The sequence below is a fragment of the Stenella coeruleoalba genome (assembly GCF_951394435.1).
Source record: "Stenella coeruleoalba genome assembly, chromosome: 13".
Lineage (NCBI taxonomy): Eukaryota > Metazoa > Chordata > Mammalia > Artiodactyla > Delphinidae > Stenella > Stenella coeruleoalba.
The window spans coordinates 11,021,592-11,036,080 of NC_137159.1; the positions used below are offsets into that span (position 1 = coordinate 11,021,592).

Below are 14,489 nucleotides of genomic sequence, written 5' to 3' on the forward strand. Positions count from 1 at the left end.
CCCGAGGCCGGCTGGCACGCGCTGGGCCGCGGCCCTCAGGGATTTTGGTCGTGCAGTGGGGGTCCCGCCTGAGCCTGGCGAGGCGCACTAAGGCTGTTGGGAAAGGGAGCCAGGTGGCAGCCCCGAGAGTGTGGCGTTTTATCCTCTCCTTGTAACCACGACTGGCCGGGCCATGCCCTCTGCCGCCTAAGTCACCAGATCCCCCTAGACAGAGTGGGCTCCCCTTCCAGGGCGCTCCAGAACTGGTTGCCACCAAAAGCCTCCCGCTGTCAGTGGTGACTCAGATTCCCAGTGATTTGGGAAGACTGTTGTGTTGGGTGGAAAGAAATAAAACTATGAAAATCAAACACCCGCCGGCAAAGGTTCAGTTCAGCAAGTGATGCTTTTCCAGCCCCCTTGGGGCTGGAAATACACGAGAGGGGAGAGGGAAGTGTAAGCCTGGAGTTTTGCTCTGGGCAAAGCACGAACCGGGGCTCGTCCCTCCAGGGCAGGCAGCTCCCGGAAGACAAAGCGCAGAAAACGTTTTGACCGAATGAATGTGTAATCTATTCTTGAGACAAGCAAAGAGACAGATAAAGTTGAATAAAGATATTAAGCGTTAGGAAGGCTCCCGCTGCTTGCAGAGGACGGAGAGGTGGAGCAGGGCAATACACTGCAGTTAAGCTGGTTTCGGAACTTGGAGAGACCACGCCGGCGACGCCTGTGGTTCCAGCGAGGGCCGTAGATGTCGCCCGACTTCATTCTTGCTTTCAGTCCAAGCCATCCTCCGTTCTCCCTCTCCACATCTCGTGGAGGAGGCAGGAGGGGACATCGCTCTGCTTGTGTCTGCAAAGGCGACATCCAGGACCGGAGCGGAGACCTAACGCCCACCCGCCCTTCTCTAGACCCGGACTCTGCGGGAGAGAGCGGAAAGGGCTCGTGGTCACCCGATGCCAGGCGCTTGGCCGAAGCTCCCCAGCACAGTGTGGGTTGCGCGAACTGCCGCCTCCGCCTCCGAGCCGGCCTCCTGCTTGTGCCCCAAATAAGAGTATTTAGACGGTTGCTTTCCCCGACTCCTTTTTTTTTTTTTTTTTTTTTTTTTAGTGTTTACAGGGTCACTAGAGCAGACGACGCGGGGGCGGCGGAGCTGCACAGAAGCAGAAGACAACCATCAGGGTTTTTTCTGTGTGGTTCTTTTCCGGTCCCTGTCTGCGTCGTCCAACTCCACGGAGAGCGCGGAGCACTCGGGCGCGCGGCGGGTTTGGAGCTCCTCTCCCGCACAGCAGGTTGGTCCGTTTTCCCCGGGCGCCACGAAAGGCGGTTAAGGCGCAGAGTTTGCCTGTGGCCGCCACCTGTAACACTTACTGGAGCTCCAGATGCGGGTATTGTAGACCTCTCGCCTCTGCGTCTACTTCGCCACATCCACACCCGCGTCCTTTCCCTCCTGCAGCGAAATCCCCGGGGTGGAGCGCGTTCTCAAGCCCCTCCAGAAACCCTTGGCCTCCTTCACCTCGCTAAGGACTCTCGGGAGGATGCGCGGAGAAGACTTTGACCTGGGGCTGTGTTGCCACGCTGACGTTCCGTATCTGCTTACAAAACATAAAAATTGACCAAGGTGGCCAGACGGCGGGACAACTCCTCACTGTCTTGCTTCTCTGCACCGAGGCACCCTTCTGGGGTGCGGGTTAGGGAGGCCCCTAAATCGAGTCTGTAGTCCATCTAGCCTGGTCTCTCCCGCGGCGGGATGTTCCATCTCCCAAGCGATTTGCCCCCCACTACTCCGCTGCGGGCCTCTCAAAACCAGGGGAGCCCAGAGAAGGGCAGAAGTGGGAATGCAGGATGCGCATTTAAATGTCAGTTAGGGGTGCGGACCTAGAGGAGGACCAGGGTGTTCACGGAGTTTGGTCTTCCGGGGAAGGAGCGGGAGTGGGGCCTTCGGACACCAAGGAAAAGGGGAAGGGGACTCGCAGGGAGGAAGGGTGGGAGGTACTCTCCCTACTGCTCTGCACGGCGCCGTCCGAAGCCCTCGGCGCTGTCTTCTCTGGCCGTAACACGCCTAGGGACGGTTCCTGGACGGTTCTCTGAGAGCCCAGCAAATCTCGAGTATCCCAACCAAGGCACCATCCTCTCTCCCACCTGGAGGCCACGACTCTTCTCAGTCCTTTTTTCTTAAAATGATTTTTTTTTTTAGTTCTTTTTTCATTTCCCTATTTCACCTGCTCTGCGCTCACTCGCTTCCCGCCTCGCACCAGGGCTGCGGAAAAAACGCCTCCGGGGATCGCTCCTGGCCCTTTTCTCAACTCTTCACCAAAGGCTATGCCTCTTACCGGGCAGGTTCGGCGCGGGAGAAAAACTAGGTGGCCCTGCGGGGTGGCTTAGAGAGGGCGCCTAAAAAGTACCGCGTGAGGCGAGGGCGAGGAAGATGAGCAACCTGCGGATGGGGGTCCCACGCGGACCCCCGTAATCTGGAAGGGAGGAGAGCTCAGAGACCCCTGCTCACCCTTGGACCCGCGCGTTCCCGAGGACCCACCCAGTCCTGGCGCCTGCCCCAGGGCGGCCGAGAGAACTCCCGAGGCAGAGCCTGGGCTCAGGGGCGCCTCCTGAGCCTTTCCACTGGCGGCAGCGGCCGGGCCTGGCTCCGAGTGTGCCCGGAGCACCCCCTCTGTTCCACGCGCACGCCGTGGCCACCACTGGATTGCCGGGGGGGTGCGGGGGGGTTGGCGGCGGGGAAGAGAGGAGAGGGCACACTTTGGGGTGGGGGATGGGTGCGCACAGAGCAGTCCGCAGCCCAAGTCACTCCAGTAAACACGCCCGGCAGGGGCAGGGACGGCGGCGCGCGCAGCTGGGAACCCAGCAGGGACACCCCCGCCTTTACCTGTCCGTGCCTGCAAGCGCCGGCGGCCGCGGCGCCGCGGGGGCGGGGCTTGCCAGCCCGCGCGCCGGGCGGGACTTAGCGGGGGCGGGGCCCGCGGTGATTGGGCGCGAGCGCGGGGCCTCCAGCATGAGCTGGGGCGCAAAGCCGCGCAGGTTTCATTTCGCTCCGCGCAGCCTCCAGGTTTCGAGCTTGCAGGAGCGCTGCGTCCCTCGTCGCCGCCGCCGTCACCAGATTCTCTCAGCCTCCCTGAGCGCCCTGCCCTCTGAGGCCAGCATCGCTTCAGACTTCTGGATTCGCCTCGCTCCCGCCGCCGCCGCCGCCGCCGCCACCGCCTCGGTGCCCTTCCCCTGGCTCTAGTCCCCCCAATGTCTGACTCTGACTCTCGGACCGAGAAACGCAAGGTAAATACTTCCGAATCCCGGGAAGCAGGCCGGGTACTGGTGGAAGATTGGCGCGGGAGCCAGCACGGCGGCACCTCCAGCCCGCTTCCCGCGCACGTGCAGGCAGAGGCGCGCGTCCCCGTCCGGCTTGTGGCGCGGCAGGAGGCGGTCACCAGTGAGGGTCGAGTTCCCTCCCCAGGCAGGTACTCTTTGGGGAGGGTCGTCCGCCCCGAGGCTGCGAGCAGTTAGTCGAAGTACGGCTTGGGCGGGGATGCGGCACGCGGCGGTGGTGAAGTGTCTCCGGGCCGGTTGGGAGAGGCAGCGCGTGCTCTCCGCACTGGCCCGGGAGCTGGGGGCCGCCGCGCAGGAGTGGGCTGCGCGCCCAGCCGTGAAGTCTCGCCGCCCGCCCGCCCGCCCGCCCTCCCCGGCGGCGCACGAGTAGCTGCCGCGAGGTACGAGCCGGACTCGCGTCTCGGCTTTTCTCGGGCGCGGGCCCGCTGTGAAGGATTTATGGAACAGTAATGGTGATTAAACTGACGGGACTCGGTTTTTCCTTTTACTCGTTCAGGCCGACGTTTTGGGCAACTGCTGCGTTCGTCCTTTCTCTCGGACGTGTCTGGGGGTCCTGTCCGGTGTGCGGGTGCCCTGCGGACGATGCCAGACGCACGGTCCACAGACAGCAAGAGACAGAGGGCCTCCTCCCACCGCTGGGGCCACGCGATGGACCAGCCGCTGGCTGTAGAACCTGCCCGGACCGTGGGGCCAGACCGTCTTAGCGATTCGGGCGTGCCCGAGCGCAGTGCTGGCTGGCTGGCAGTGCCGTGCCCTCGGGGGCCTGTTACTCGGGGTTGGCGCAGGTAGTGGAAGGCCCGCCGGACACCGGGGATGGGGCTATGGATGTGTTCCTTGTCTGCGGGGGTCACGGGTGCGCGCGGAAATGCGCGTCGGTGGCCAGGGGTAGCCGCTCAGATTTGGTGCGTGTCCCGTGGCGCACGGGGAGAAAGAGGGAGGAAGTTGGAGGAGGATGGGGGCTACAGCTGGGGAGGGGGTGACCTTTAGGGTCCGCATCTTAGCGGGCCTGGGCGGGGGTCGGCTGCTGGGACTGGAGTCTGGGGCCGGCCGTGAGGGTCCTGTTTTGTCTCCAGGTGACTGGCTACTGGGGGCGGCGGGAGCTGCGGAGGCGCGCGCGGCGCCCGGACTGGCGGAGGGGCGGGGCGGGGTAGCCTGGGCAGCCTCCGGCCCCGAGGCCGCGGAAACCTTCGCCGCGGTTCTCGCCGCAGCGACGGCCGGAGCCGCGTTCGGAGGCGAGTTTGTCAACAATCGCCTGGCCTTTGGCGGCCTGTCGGGCAGGCGCCGCCCCCGCCGCCGCAGGCGATTGGCTGTGGCGCGGAGCGACCGCACGAGGGCCAATTGGGAGCGCGGGCACCCGGCGCCAGCGGCGCGGGGAGGTCGGCGGTGCCGGCGGCGGCGGGCGCAGTGCGCAAGGGGAGGAGCGGGAGGAGGCGGAGGATGTTCCCGGCGGCTGCGGCCGGGGTAGCGCGTACCGGAGACGCGGCGTGCGGAGCCCTCAGCTGCCCGGCGGAGCGCGGCAGCGGACGGGCGGCGAGTTGCAGGCTCTCCGCTGCCCCGGGCGCTCCGACCGCGAGTCCCGGGCTTTGTCTCCCGGGCCGCCTTCGTGTTGACGGTCAGGGGGCTCCGGGTCGGCGAAGGGCGCGGGCTGGGCGCCGCCGGGCCCCGGCCCGGACGCGACGCTCGGAAGGGAAGGGGCGGACGTGAGTTTCGGCCTGATTGACTTCGGAGGGGAGAGTCTATGGGGTACAGGAGCCGCGCGCCCCGATGCCGCCCAGCGTGCGGAGTTACTTGTAGACTTTGCAGGGGTCTCCAGGGGACGGCTTTGGGGACCCCCTCCTATTTGGAGGTGTGCACCTAACAGTGCGGGTGTACCTCGGAGAAGTTCCGGCGAGTTCGGTGTGGCGCGCTGCCCCCCCCCCGCCCCCGCAGCCGGAGGAGGGGCGCGCGAGCCGGGAGCGGGAGGGACCTCGGGCGGGCGGAGAGCCGGAGCCCGGCTGGGCCGAGCCGCGCTGAGTTACAAACTCTATTGTGACGCACTTACTACGACTGACGGCCCTTGCCAAACCTTCCCCAGACTTGCTGTCCTCAGCACTTTCGGCAGAACAATGGGGCCGGAGCGGGGAACGCGGCCAGCCGCCTGCAATCGCTGCATCTGCGCCCGCTCCTGGGCTCCAGCGGTGTATCTGATCCCGGGAAATCAGAGCCCGCTGGGAGTTTCTGACTTACTCTAGTCGGGCCTGAGCAAAGAGCACATGTGAATAGATCTCAAACAAGCAGCCTCTCCTAAAACGTGTGTGTGTGTGTGTGTGTGTGTGTGTGTGTGTGTGTGTGGTGTTAGAGCACTAGTTCCACTAGTAATTGACATTGTTGCTGTGTTTTGTTTGGTGGTACGGAGTTTAGTCCCTCCAACCCACCTCACCCCCCCCCAAACAAAGATAATGCTACCTTTGTTATGCAGGTTATTTTTACTATTATTTGGAAAAACGTATGGAAAACTATTGCTATATAAGCAATGACAGTATTAAAGTGTTGGGCATTTATTCTAAGGATTTTTCATGAATAGGTGAAAGTCTGCCCATTTAGGTATTCATTGTAGTTATCGTTTTGCTTAAGATAACCCTAGTTTTAATTTTCCTTGCAGAAAAAAAGACCAAATGGCAAAGCAACCTTCCGATGTAAGTTCTGAGTGTGACAGAGAAGGTGGACAATTGCAGCCTGCCGAAAGGCCTCCTCAGCTCAGGCCTGGGGCCCCCATCTCTCTACAGACAGAGCGGCAAGGTAATCCCGAAGGAGAAGGGGACCGCTGCCCCCAAGGCAGCCCACAGGGCCCACTGGCCCCACCGGCCAGTCCCGGCCCTTTCGCTACCAGATCCCCGCTTTTCATCTTCGTGAGAAGATCTTCCCTGCTGTCTCGATCCTCCAGTGGGTATTTCTCTTTTGACACAGACAGGAGCCCGGCACCCATGAGTTGTGACAAATCAACACAAACCCCAAGTCCTCCTTGCCAGGCCTTCAACCATTATCTCAGTGCAATGGGTAAGCAATGCCCGGGGGAGCGGCAGTGCACGTGTGGTTGCTTGAGTCTCTGTCCAGAGACTGTGTGTAGCATTTAAAGCCCCCTTTGAGAATCCTTTTACAGATATAGTCCATGTTTTGTTGGGAATGACGCATACGTCAAATAAAACATCCAGCCAACATTTAAAAAACACGTTACCAAGTTCTGTGGCAGCGATGAGTTGAGGTCCAAGCATCAGCCTATTGGGCAGTATATCTCGAACCCCTGGTGCCTTCATTAAAGTATCCAACTGTGGCATGTTGTCCTAACCCCTAAGATTTCCTCATTAATGATATTCTGCTTGAAAGGGACTCAATCAGTTAACGGCAGATAGAGTAATAATCTAACCAAAAGTGTGGAAGAAGGGATGAGAGAAGTGAATCGTTTTCAAAAATGACATTTTAAGAAGATGAAATAGTTCATATCAGCATTACCACCATAGAACCATGAAAATATTTTGTTTTCTACTCAGATTCCTGTTTGGGCTTATTTTGTTCGCTTGGAGGGTTTGGACGTAGTACTGATGAGATTAGATTGTGGGTCTTTATTTCAGGGATTAAAGACAGTTTCAGAATCTGAAGGAGGAGTGGCAAACATATGCCCAGAAGAATCTGGCAGTCCCATCGGTGAGGGAACTGACCTGGCGGGGATTATGGCGGCTTGGAGAGCGTTTGCCCTTGTCCATTTTGCTCCCAGTTGGGGCTGTGAGGGTGTGTGGTCTCAAGGTGGTAGGTTTTCCTATAGGGCCAGATAATCCGAGAATGCAGATTTTGATGCCACATCTCCTGATGCTTTGGCAACTTGTTTAGAACTTTGAAAGCACTGTGTAAGCCAAGTAAAAACATCTGCGGGCTTGATTTGACCCTTGAGCCTCCAAGGTATGGCTTTGAGTATGCAGAGTGCTTACCACCCTGATCAAGGGGTGAGTGTGTTGGTTCAAGTCGCTGTTCCCCAGTAGTGGAAAAGGTTCATGTCTTGATCAGGATTGATTAGAATCTCATTTACAGTTTGTCCAGATGAGCCCTTCTGCGTTAAAGAGATACAAGTAGGTTGGCGGCGTTTCCAATTAAGAAATCCAGCATGGATTCTATTAAAACGTGGGTGACACCATGCCAAAGGCTAACTAAAACAAAAGCATCAGAGTAGCCACGTAACTGCTGGAACACATGACAAATCTTACTTTTGCAAATACCGTAGACTTCAGTCTTCATAATCTTCAGTTCAGTAAACCGTGCAGGTCCGTCCCCATGTTGCAGAGTTCGCGAGAACCTCAGGACCTCGGTCATTTGTCAGAGGTTGGGCACACCTCGGAAGTGGCAGACAAATGACAAAAATACCAGCAGCTGTACACGTTGGCTGCGTGTCTCCTGCTAAATGCTTTCTTAGGACCCCTCCTTCGGGAAGGGAGCTGGAATGTTATTACTGCTGTTGCTTTAGTTATTGCTTATTGCTACTCCTGAGCTCATTTTAGCCTTACGAGGTCTTGGTGCTGGCATATACGTTTCTGCCCTTGAAATTGCTCTTGACTATATGAGGACTTACGAGTAAACGAGTTACTAAATGAATTAATGGGGCCTTATGGTGTGCATGTTTAAAACCCCATGTATTTTAAGGATCCTCTGGAAGCCATTATAGTTTTTCAGTGCAGACCCCTTTATCAGGTGGCTTAGGGCATGCAAATAGTTTCTCCTTCCCTGAAATATTCCTTCCTTAACCAGGAATAGTGAGTGAGGTAGTGTTTTGTTTTCTTTCTTTTTTTTTTTTTTTTAATAAGGATAGGCATGAATGCTTTTTTTTGGTGACGTGCCGTTTAGCAAGCAAATTATAAGGTAAGCACCGTTACTTGAGATGACAGATGTAGAGCTTTAGAGAGATCACAATCTAAATTATTAAGCAAAGTTATGGTTTTATCTGTGAGGTGTAAAGTAATGGATCCCGAGGTGTAATTTTATAGTATTAACTACATTCCCGTAGATTGGTGTGAGAACTTAGAGTTTAATGCATAGGATTAAATGATAAGTTCTGAGGGGTTTGTCTGAAGTGAATGCACCAAGGTAAGTTTTCAGTATTAAGTTCTTGTGAGATTTGTTTGGGTGGGGTGGGGGGAGGAGGTGGGATGGGGGGAGGGAGGAATTGCTGGTGGGAGGAGGGGATTTAGATGTGAGTGTGTTAAATTAAAGAATAAAATTTGCACCCTTTGTAGTCTGTAACTTTTTTCCCTGGCTATTCTTAAAATAGTTCAGTGCCCAGCGACCCCTGAAATACGCTGAGTTGGTAACTTTGGGTTCTCTAAACATAGCCGTGTTTAGTACTCCTTACTCAGCCATGTCCATTAAGATCTTCAGTGAAGCTTTTGATAATTTACTGCAAAATACATTTTTTTCACAAAGAAGTCATTATATTGGTTTCAACCAGTGCAGCACAAATGTGAGGTTACAGAGAGGTCCTCCTTAGGGCTTCCTTTAGCCACAGAGCAGTTTTCTGCTGAGTGACTTGGGGTGGAGAGCATGTATGTGGCAGTTTTGTTCTTGTACTTTGTTCTACTGAGAAAGTAAACTCTTGTCTGGGATGTACAGCAGTTGGGTGTTTGCACTAGAAACGTCTTCCTCTTCTCCTCCCTGTCTTCAATTTTTCTGAAGGTATATTCAAAGAATGCTATATTCAGCTGTGAGAGAGACAGTTTTTTCACTTTCACCAAATTTTATTCTCTATACTCTGGGAGGATTAACTTGACAAATGCCCTCCTACTCAGTGAAGAGCTGATTATTCGAATCAGAATCACCAGCAGAGGTATTGGTTTGCCGAGTGCCTTTTCTGGTGAGTGTGCTTATTCTCTGTGTATCTTTAATATAAATGTGTACTGAATTCTGTACAAATTCATGCTTTGAAGATGTACTCAAAGCAGTTGCACATCAGAGCTGAGAAAGGTCAGGATAGAGGTGAATGCTAGTTACTACCAACTGTCATACGTCATTTTGGTAAATGACTTAAACTTTCTACTTGTTCCCTGGCACATCAGAAATCACGGGTGGGAGCTAATTGCATTGTTCTTCGCGTCCATCCCTCAGCATCTTGTGCCTGCTTTAGCTGGTTACCAGCCCCTCTTTTAAGCTGTGAGCTCTCGGAGTAGGGGCGGAGGGAGGGGCATGATGTCCTGCAGGTCCTGGGGAGATGTTCAGCATCGTTTGAGCTTTGCCCTTTCCATAGAGCTGACCGAGGACAAATAAGATTTCCCAAAAGGGGGAGATTGGGATTGACATGTATACACTAATATGTTTAAAATAGATAACTGATAAGAACCTGCTGTATAAGATAAATAAGTAAATTTAAAAATAAATAAATTAATTAAAATGTGAAAAAAATAAAAAATAAAGATTTCCCAAAAGGTTTTGCAAGAAGACGACCCTGCCAACACCTGTCAAAAAAAAGTTTTGTTACTTGGATCCAGCTATAAGGTTTGTCAGGTAGGGGTGACAGGTACGGTCGAGCCCAGCACAGTCCCGGTGGGGAAACCGCACGTGAGTATTAGCACTCGAAATGGGACTAGTCCAAACTGAGATGTGCAGTCAGTGTCAATACACCCTGGAGTCTGAAGACTTAGCATATAAAAAAGAACGTAAAATATCTCAGTCATTTTTATATTAATTGTATGCTGAGATTTTTGAATATGGGGGTTAAATTATATATATATATTTCGTGTGTGTGTGTGTGTGTGGTAAACACAAAATTTACCATCGTAACTGTTTCTAACTGTACCCTTTAGTCGTGTTGAGTATCTTCACATCTTCCGGTTCTCAGAACTTTTTCGTCCTGCAGAACTGAAGTTCAGTAACCAGTAAAGCACCTCTGCATTTTTCTCTCCCACCCAGGTCTTAGCAGCCGCCATTCTGCCGTCTGTCTCTGCGATTTTGATGACTCTGACTAGGTACCTCATGACTGGAGTCGCGCAGTATTTGGCTTTTTCTGACTAGCTTATTTCACTTAGCATAATGTCCTCAAGGGTCATCTCTGCTGAAGCACGTGAAGCAGATTTCCTTCCTTTTTAAGGCTGAATAATAATCTATTGTATGTATAGACCACATTTTCTTCGTCCATTCATCTGTTGATGGGTATTTGGGTTGCTTTCATCTCTTGGCTATTGTGAGTAATGCTGCTGTGAACATGGATGTACATATGTCTCTTTGAGCTCTTGCTTTCAGTTCTTTCAGATGTGTACCCAGAAGTGGGATGACTGGATCATATGATAGAAGTATTTTTAATTTTTTGAGGAACCTCCATACTGTTTTCCACAGTGGCTGCACTAATTTACATTCCCACCAACAGTATCCCTTTTCTTCCCATCCTCAGCAGCATTTGTTATCTCTTATCTTTTTGGTACTAGCCATTTTACCAGGTGTGAGGTGATAACTCATTGTGGTTTAGGTTTGCAGCTCCCTAATCAGTCACGTGGAGCATCTTTTCCTATATATGTTGGCCATTAAGTTTGTTTTGAGATGAATTTGACTGGTTTCTTTTTACTTTTTTTAAGTGTGGCTACTAGAAAATTTTCAAATTAGATTTGCCACTGGCGTTCTGTATTAGCAGAGTGGTTGGGTTGGCCTGGCAGATGGCGGAGCTGGACCGGGCTTTGTGCTTTAGCAAGCCAGACCTGATTCTTCCACTCAAAGCACATCGTGTCCGTGGAACTTACTCCTTTGGTTGCTTTTGTTGACTTAGACGTTGCTTCTGTTGAATTACCCTAATCTTGTGAGCATCTTAAACATCAAGTGAGCCTTGTAGGTCTGTCCTCCAGGCAAATATGACTGTCCGTTTCGTTTCACCTCTTTAAACTCTGTGGTACGTGCAGGCTTTGGAAAGGTGGAAGGAGGAGTGGTCTGGTTCCTCGGGCACCTCAGGGTGCCCTGGAGCCTGGTGACAGAGATAGGATCTTCTCTGCTGAAGACCTGGTTCTGGCCTTCAGACCCCCCAGGGTCACCCGTTCGGACACCAAGAGAAACAAATTCACTTTGTATGTCCTGTGTGGGGAGAGAAAGTGACGAAAGAGAGGGAAAATTTTCTTTACTGGTTCCAAACAAAATTTAGTAATTGATAGCTGTCTAGACATTTTAAAGTTTACATCTTTAAAAGGACTTTATTGTGAGCTAATTATAGTTTGACATGCAGTTGTAAGAAATAACCCAGAGACGACCTATGTGTGTGTCCTTTACCCAGTTTCTCACAATGGCTGCACCTGGTTTAACTAGTACAGTATCATAGCCAGCACATGGCCTTGATAGACTCCAGCTGCCTTATGCAGACTTCACCAGTTTCACATGCATTCCATTTGTGTGCGTGAGAGTGTATTTACTTCTGTGCAATTTCATCAGATGGGTAGGTTTGTGTGACCACCAGCACAGTCAAGATCCAGAACAGTTCCATCCCAAGGATTCTCTCGCTACCTTTGTATATCACAGCCAACTCCCTCCTGTCCCCGAACCCCTAACAGCCACTAATCCGTGCTGCATATCTATACTTCTGTTCTTCCGAGTGTGCTATAGAGTCAAACTATATGTGACGTTTTGAGCTTGGCTTTTTTCCCTGAGCAGATGATACCTTTGAGATCCACCCAGGACGCTGTGTGTATTAGATGTGCCACAGTTTAGCTGTTGACCTGTTGAAAGACATTTGGACCATTTGCAGCTCTGGCAGGGACCTGGCACAGCTGGCACTTGGGGGGCATTTGCCAGCCTGCATTGGACGTTACACATTGTCCTCTGGTACATCTTTGGGCAGCTGCCAGTTGAGGGCCATGGGCACAGTCTTCCTGGTGAAGCCACCCATCAGACTGGCCACCAAGGCTTCACCAGGGCAGCAGAACTGCCGCTGTGGACTGTGCTGTACGGGTTTTTCTGTGAACATGAGTCTCATTTCTCTGGGATAAATGCCCAGAAGTGCAATTGTTGGATCCTCTACGGTACTTGAGTTTTGTAAGAAGCTGTCAAACACTTTGCCAGAGGGTGGCTGTGCCGTTTATATTTCCATCAGCGATGTGTGGGAGATCCATTTTTTCCAGATCTCAGCCAGCATGTGGTGTTATCACTCTCTTGTATTTTAGCCATTCTGACCTGTGTGTAATGATATCTCATTGTAGTTTTAATGATGTCGAATATTTTTTGTGTGTTTTTTGCCTCTGTCTACCCTCCTGTGAAATGGTTGTTCATGTCTTTCACTCATTTTCCAATTGGATTTTTTTTTTTTTTTAACTCTTGAGCTTTGAGAGTTTTTATGTATTCTAGACTCAAGCAAGGCCTTTGCCAGGTATGTGATTTACAAATGTCTTCTCCCAATCTGTAGCTTGTCTTTCCATCCTCTTCATAGAGCAAAAGTTTTTAATTTTGATGAAGTCCATTTCATCAGTTTTTCCTTCTGTGGGTAATGCTTTTGGTGTCCGGTCTAAGAACTCTTCACCAGGCTCTAAGTCCCCAAATTTTTTTCCTAGGTTTTTCTTTTTTTTCCTGGAAGTCTTATAGTGTTACATTTTACACTTAGATCTCTGATTTATGTTGAGTTAATTTGTGTGTTAGGTATGAGATTTAGGTCAGTGTTTATTCTTTTGGACTACGGTGCCCAGTTGCTCTAGCGCTGTTTGTCGAAAAGATTTTTCTTTTTCAATCTAATGGCTTTGCACCTTGGTCAAAGATCAGTTGTCAGGTTTGTGTGGGTTTGTTTCCAGTTTCTCTTTGGTGTTCCATTAATTGATGTATCTGTCCCTCTGCCAATACCACACTGCCTTATTACTGTGGTTGTGTATGAAGCCATTATAATGGGTAGAGTGATTCTTCAGACTTCATTCTACTTTTTCAAGATTGTTTTAGCCTAGGCCCTGTGCCTTTTCATATAAATTTTAGAATAAGCTCGTCTGTGCCTACCAAAACCCCTGCTGGGATTTTGATAGGAATTTTGTTAAACCTGTAAGTCACTTTGGAGAAGAATTTGCCTCTTTACTATGTTAGATCTTCTAATCCATAAGCAGGAATGTCTCTTCAAGTACTGAGGTCTTCAGGTGTTGTAATTTTCAGCATAAACATCTTATGCATATTTTGTTAGATTTTATTTACCTTGGAGAAATTATTAATGGTACTTTATTTTTTATTTCAGTTTCTACATATTCATTTTAGTGTATAGAAATGCAGTTCATTTTTGTGCATTGATCTTAATATCCTACAGCCTTGTTGAAATTCAAAAATTTATCGGGAGACCTATCTAGACAATCATGTAATCTGAAAATAGGCACAGTTTTTATTTCTTTCTTTCTGATTTGTATTTTATTTCTTTTTCTTGCCCTAATGCACTGGCTAGAACTTCCAGTGCTGTGGTGAATAGAAGTGGTGAGAGCAGACATCTTTGCCTTTTCTCCTGATCTTAACAGGAAAGCTTTCAGTCTTTAACCATTAAGTATGAAGTAGCTATTTTGTAGATGCTCTTTAAAAATATGAAGAAGTTTCTTTTTATTTCTAGATGGCTGAGAGTTTTTATCATGAATGGAATGGATGTTGGGTTTTATAAAACATTTATTCTGCATCAGTTGATATGATCATGTGACTTACGTTAGCCAGTTGATATGCTGTGTTATGTTGACTTTTCAGTATTAATCTACCTTGCATGCCTGGGATAAATCCTTCTCGGTCAGGGTGTAGTTCTTTTCATAATTGCTGAATTGAATTTGCTAATATTTTGTGGAGGGTGTTTGTGCCTAAGTTCATGAGAGGTATTTATCTGTTGCGTTAAGACTGTCTGGTTTTGATCAAGGCCTTAATAGTGGGTTGCGTAGTGGTCCCTCCTGCTCTATTCTGGAAGAGATTCTGTAAAATTGGTAATAATTCTTCTTTAAATGTTTGGTGGGATGCTCTCATGAAACCATCTGAACCTGGAGATTTATTTTCTGGGTGTTTTTAAATTACAAATTCAATTTTTTAGTGTTTATAGGACTATTCAGGTTATCTGTTTCATCTTGGTTGAGTTTTGGTACTTTGTGGTTTTCACGGAATGGGTCCATCTCTTCTAAGTTGTTGAATTTTTGAGCCTATGAAGTGTTTATAGTGTTCCCTTATTATCTTGTAAAATGGATACAGGATCTGTTGTGATAGCC

The 14,489-nt window shown here is 50.7% G+C and overlaps 1 protein-coding gene across 7 annotated transcripts in view; it reads left to right on the forward strand.

Annotated features, from left to right (window-relative positions):
- Nucleotides 1-2,622: 2,622 nt before the first annotated feature.
- The window catches only part of BCL2L11 (BCL2 like 11), a 46,569-nt gene continuing 34,702 nt past the window's right edge, over nt 2,623-14,489 (forward strand). For 3 of the 7 annotated variants that reach the window (XM_079941237.1, XM_079941234.1, XM_079941240.1), the window contains exons 1-2: nt 4,748-5,006; nt 5,948-6,342. In XM_079941237.1, the coding sequence (XP_079797363.1) occupies nt 5,961-6,342 (382 nt within the window). In that variant the 5' untranslated portion in view covers nt 4,748-5,006; nt 5,948-5,960. Of the gene's footprint in view, nt 3,256-3,998; nt 4,092-4,747; nt 5,007-5,947; nt 6,343-14,489 lie in introns of those variants that run through there. The other 4 variants (XM_079941239.1, XM_079941238.1, XM_079941235.1 and 1 more) reach the window with 3 other exon arrangements.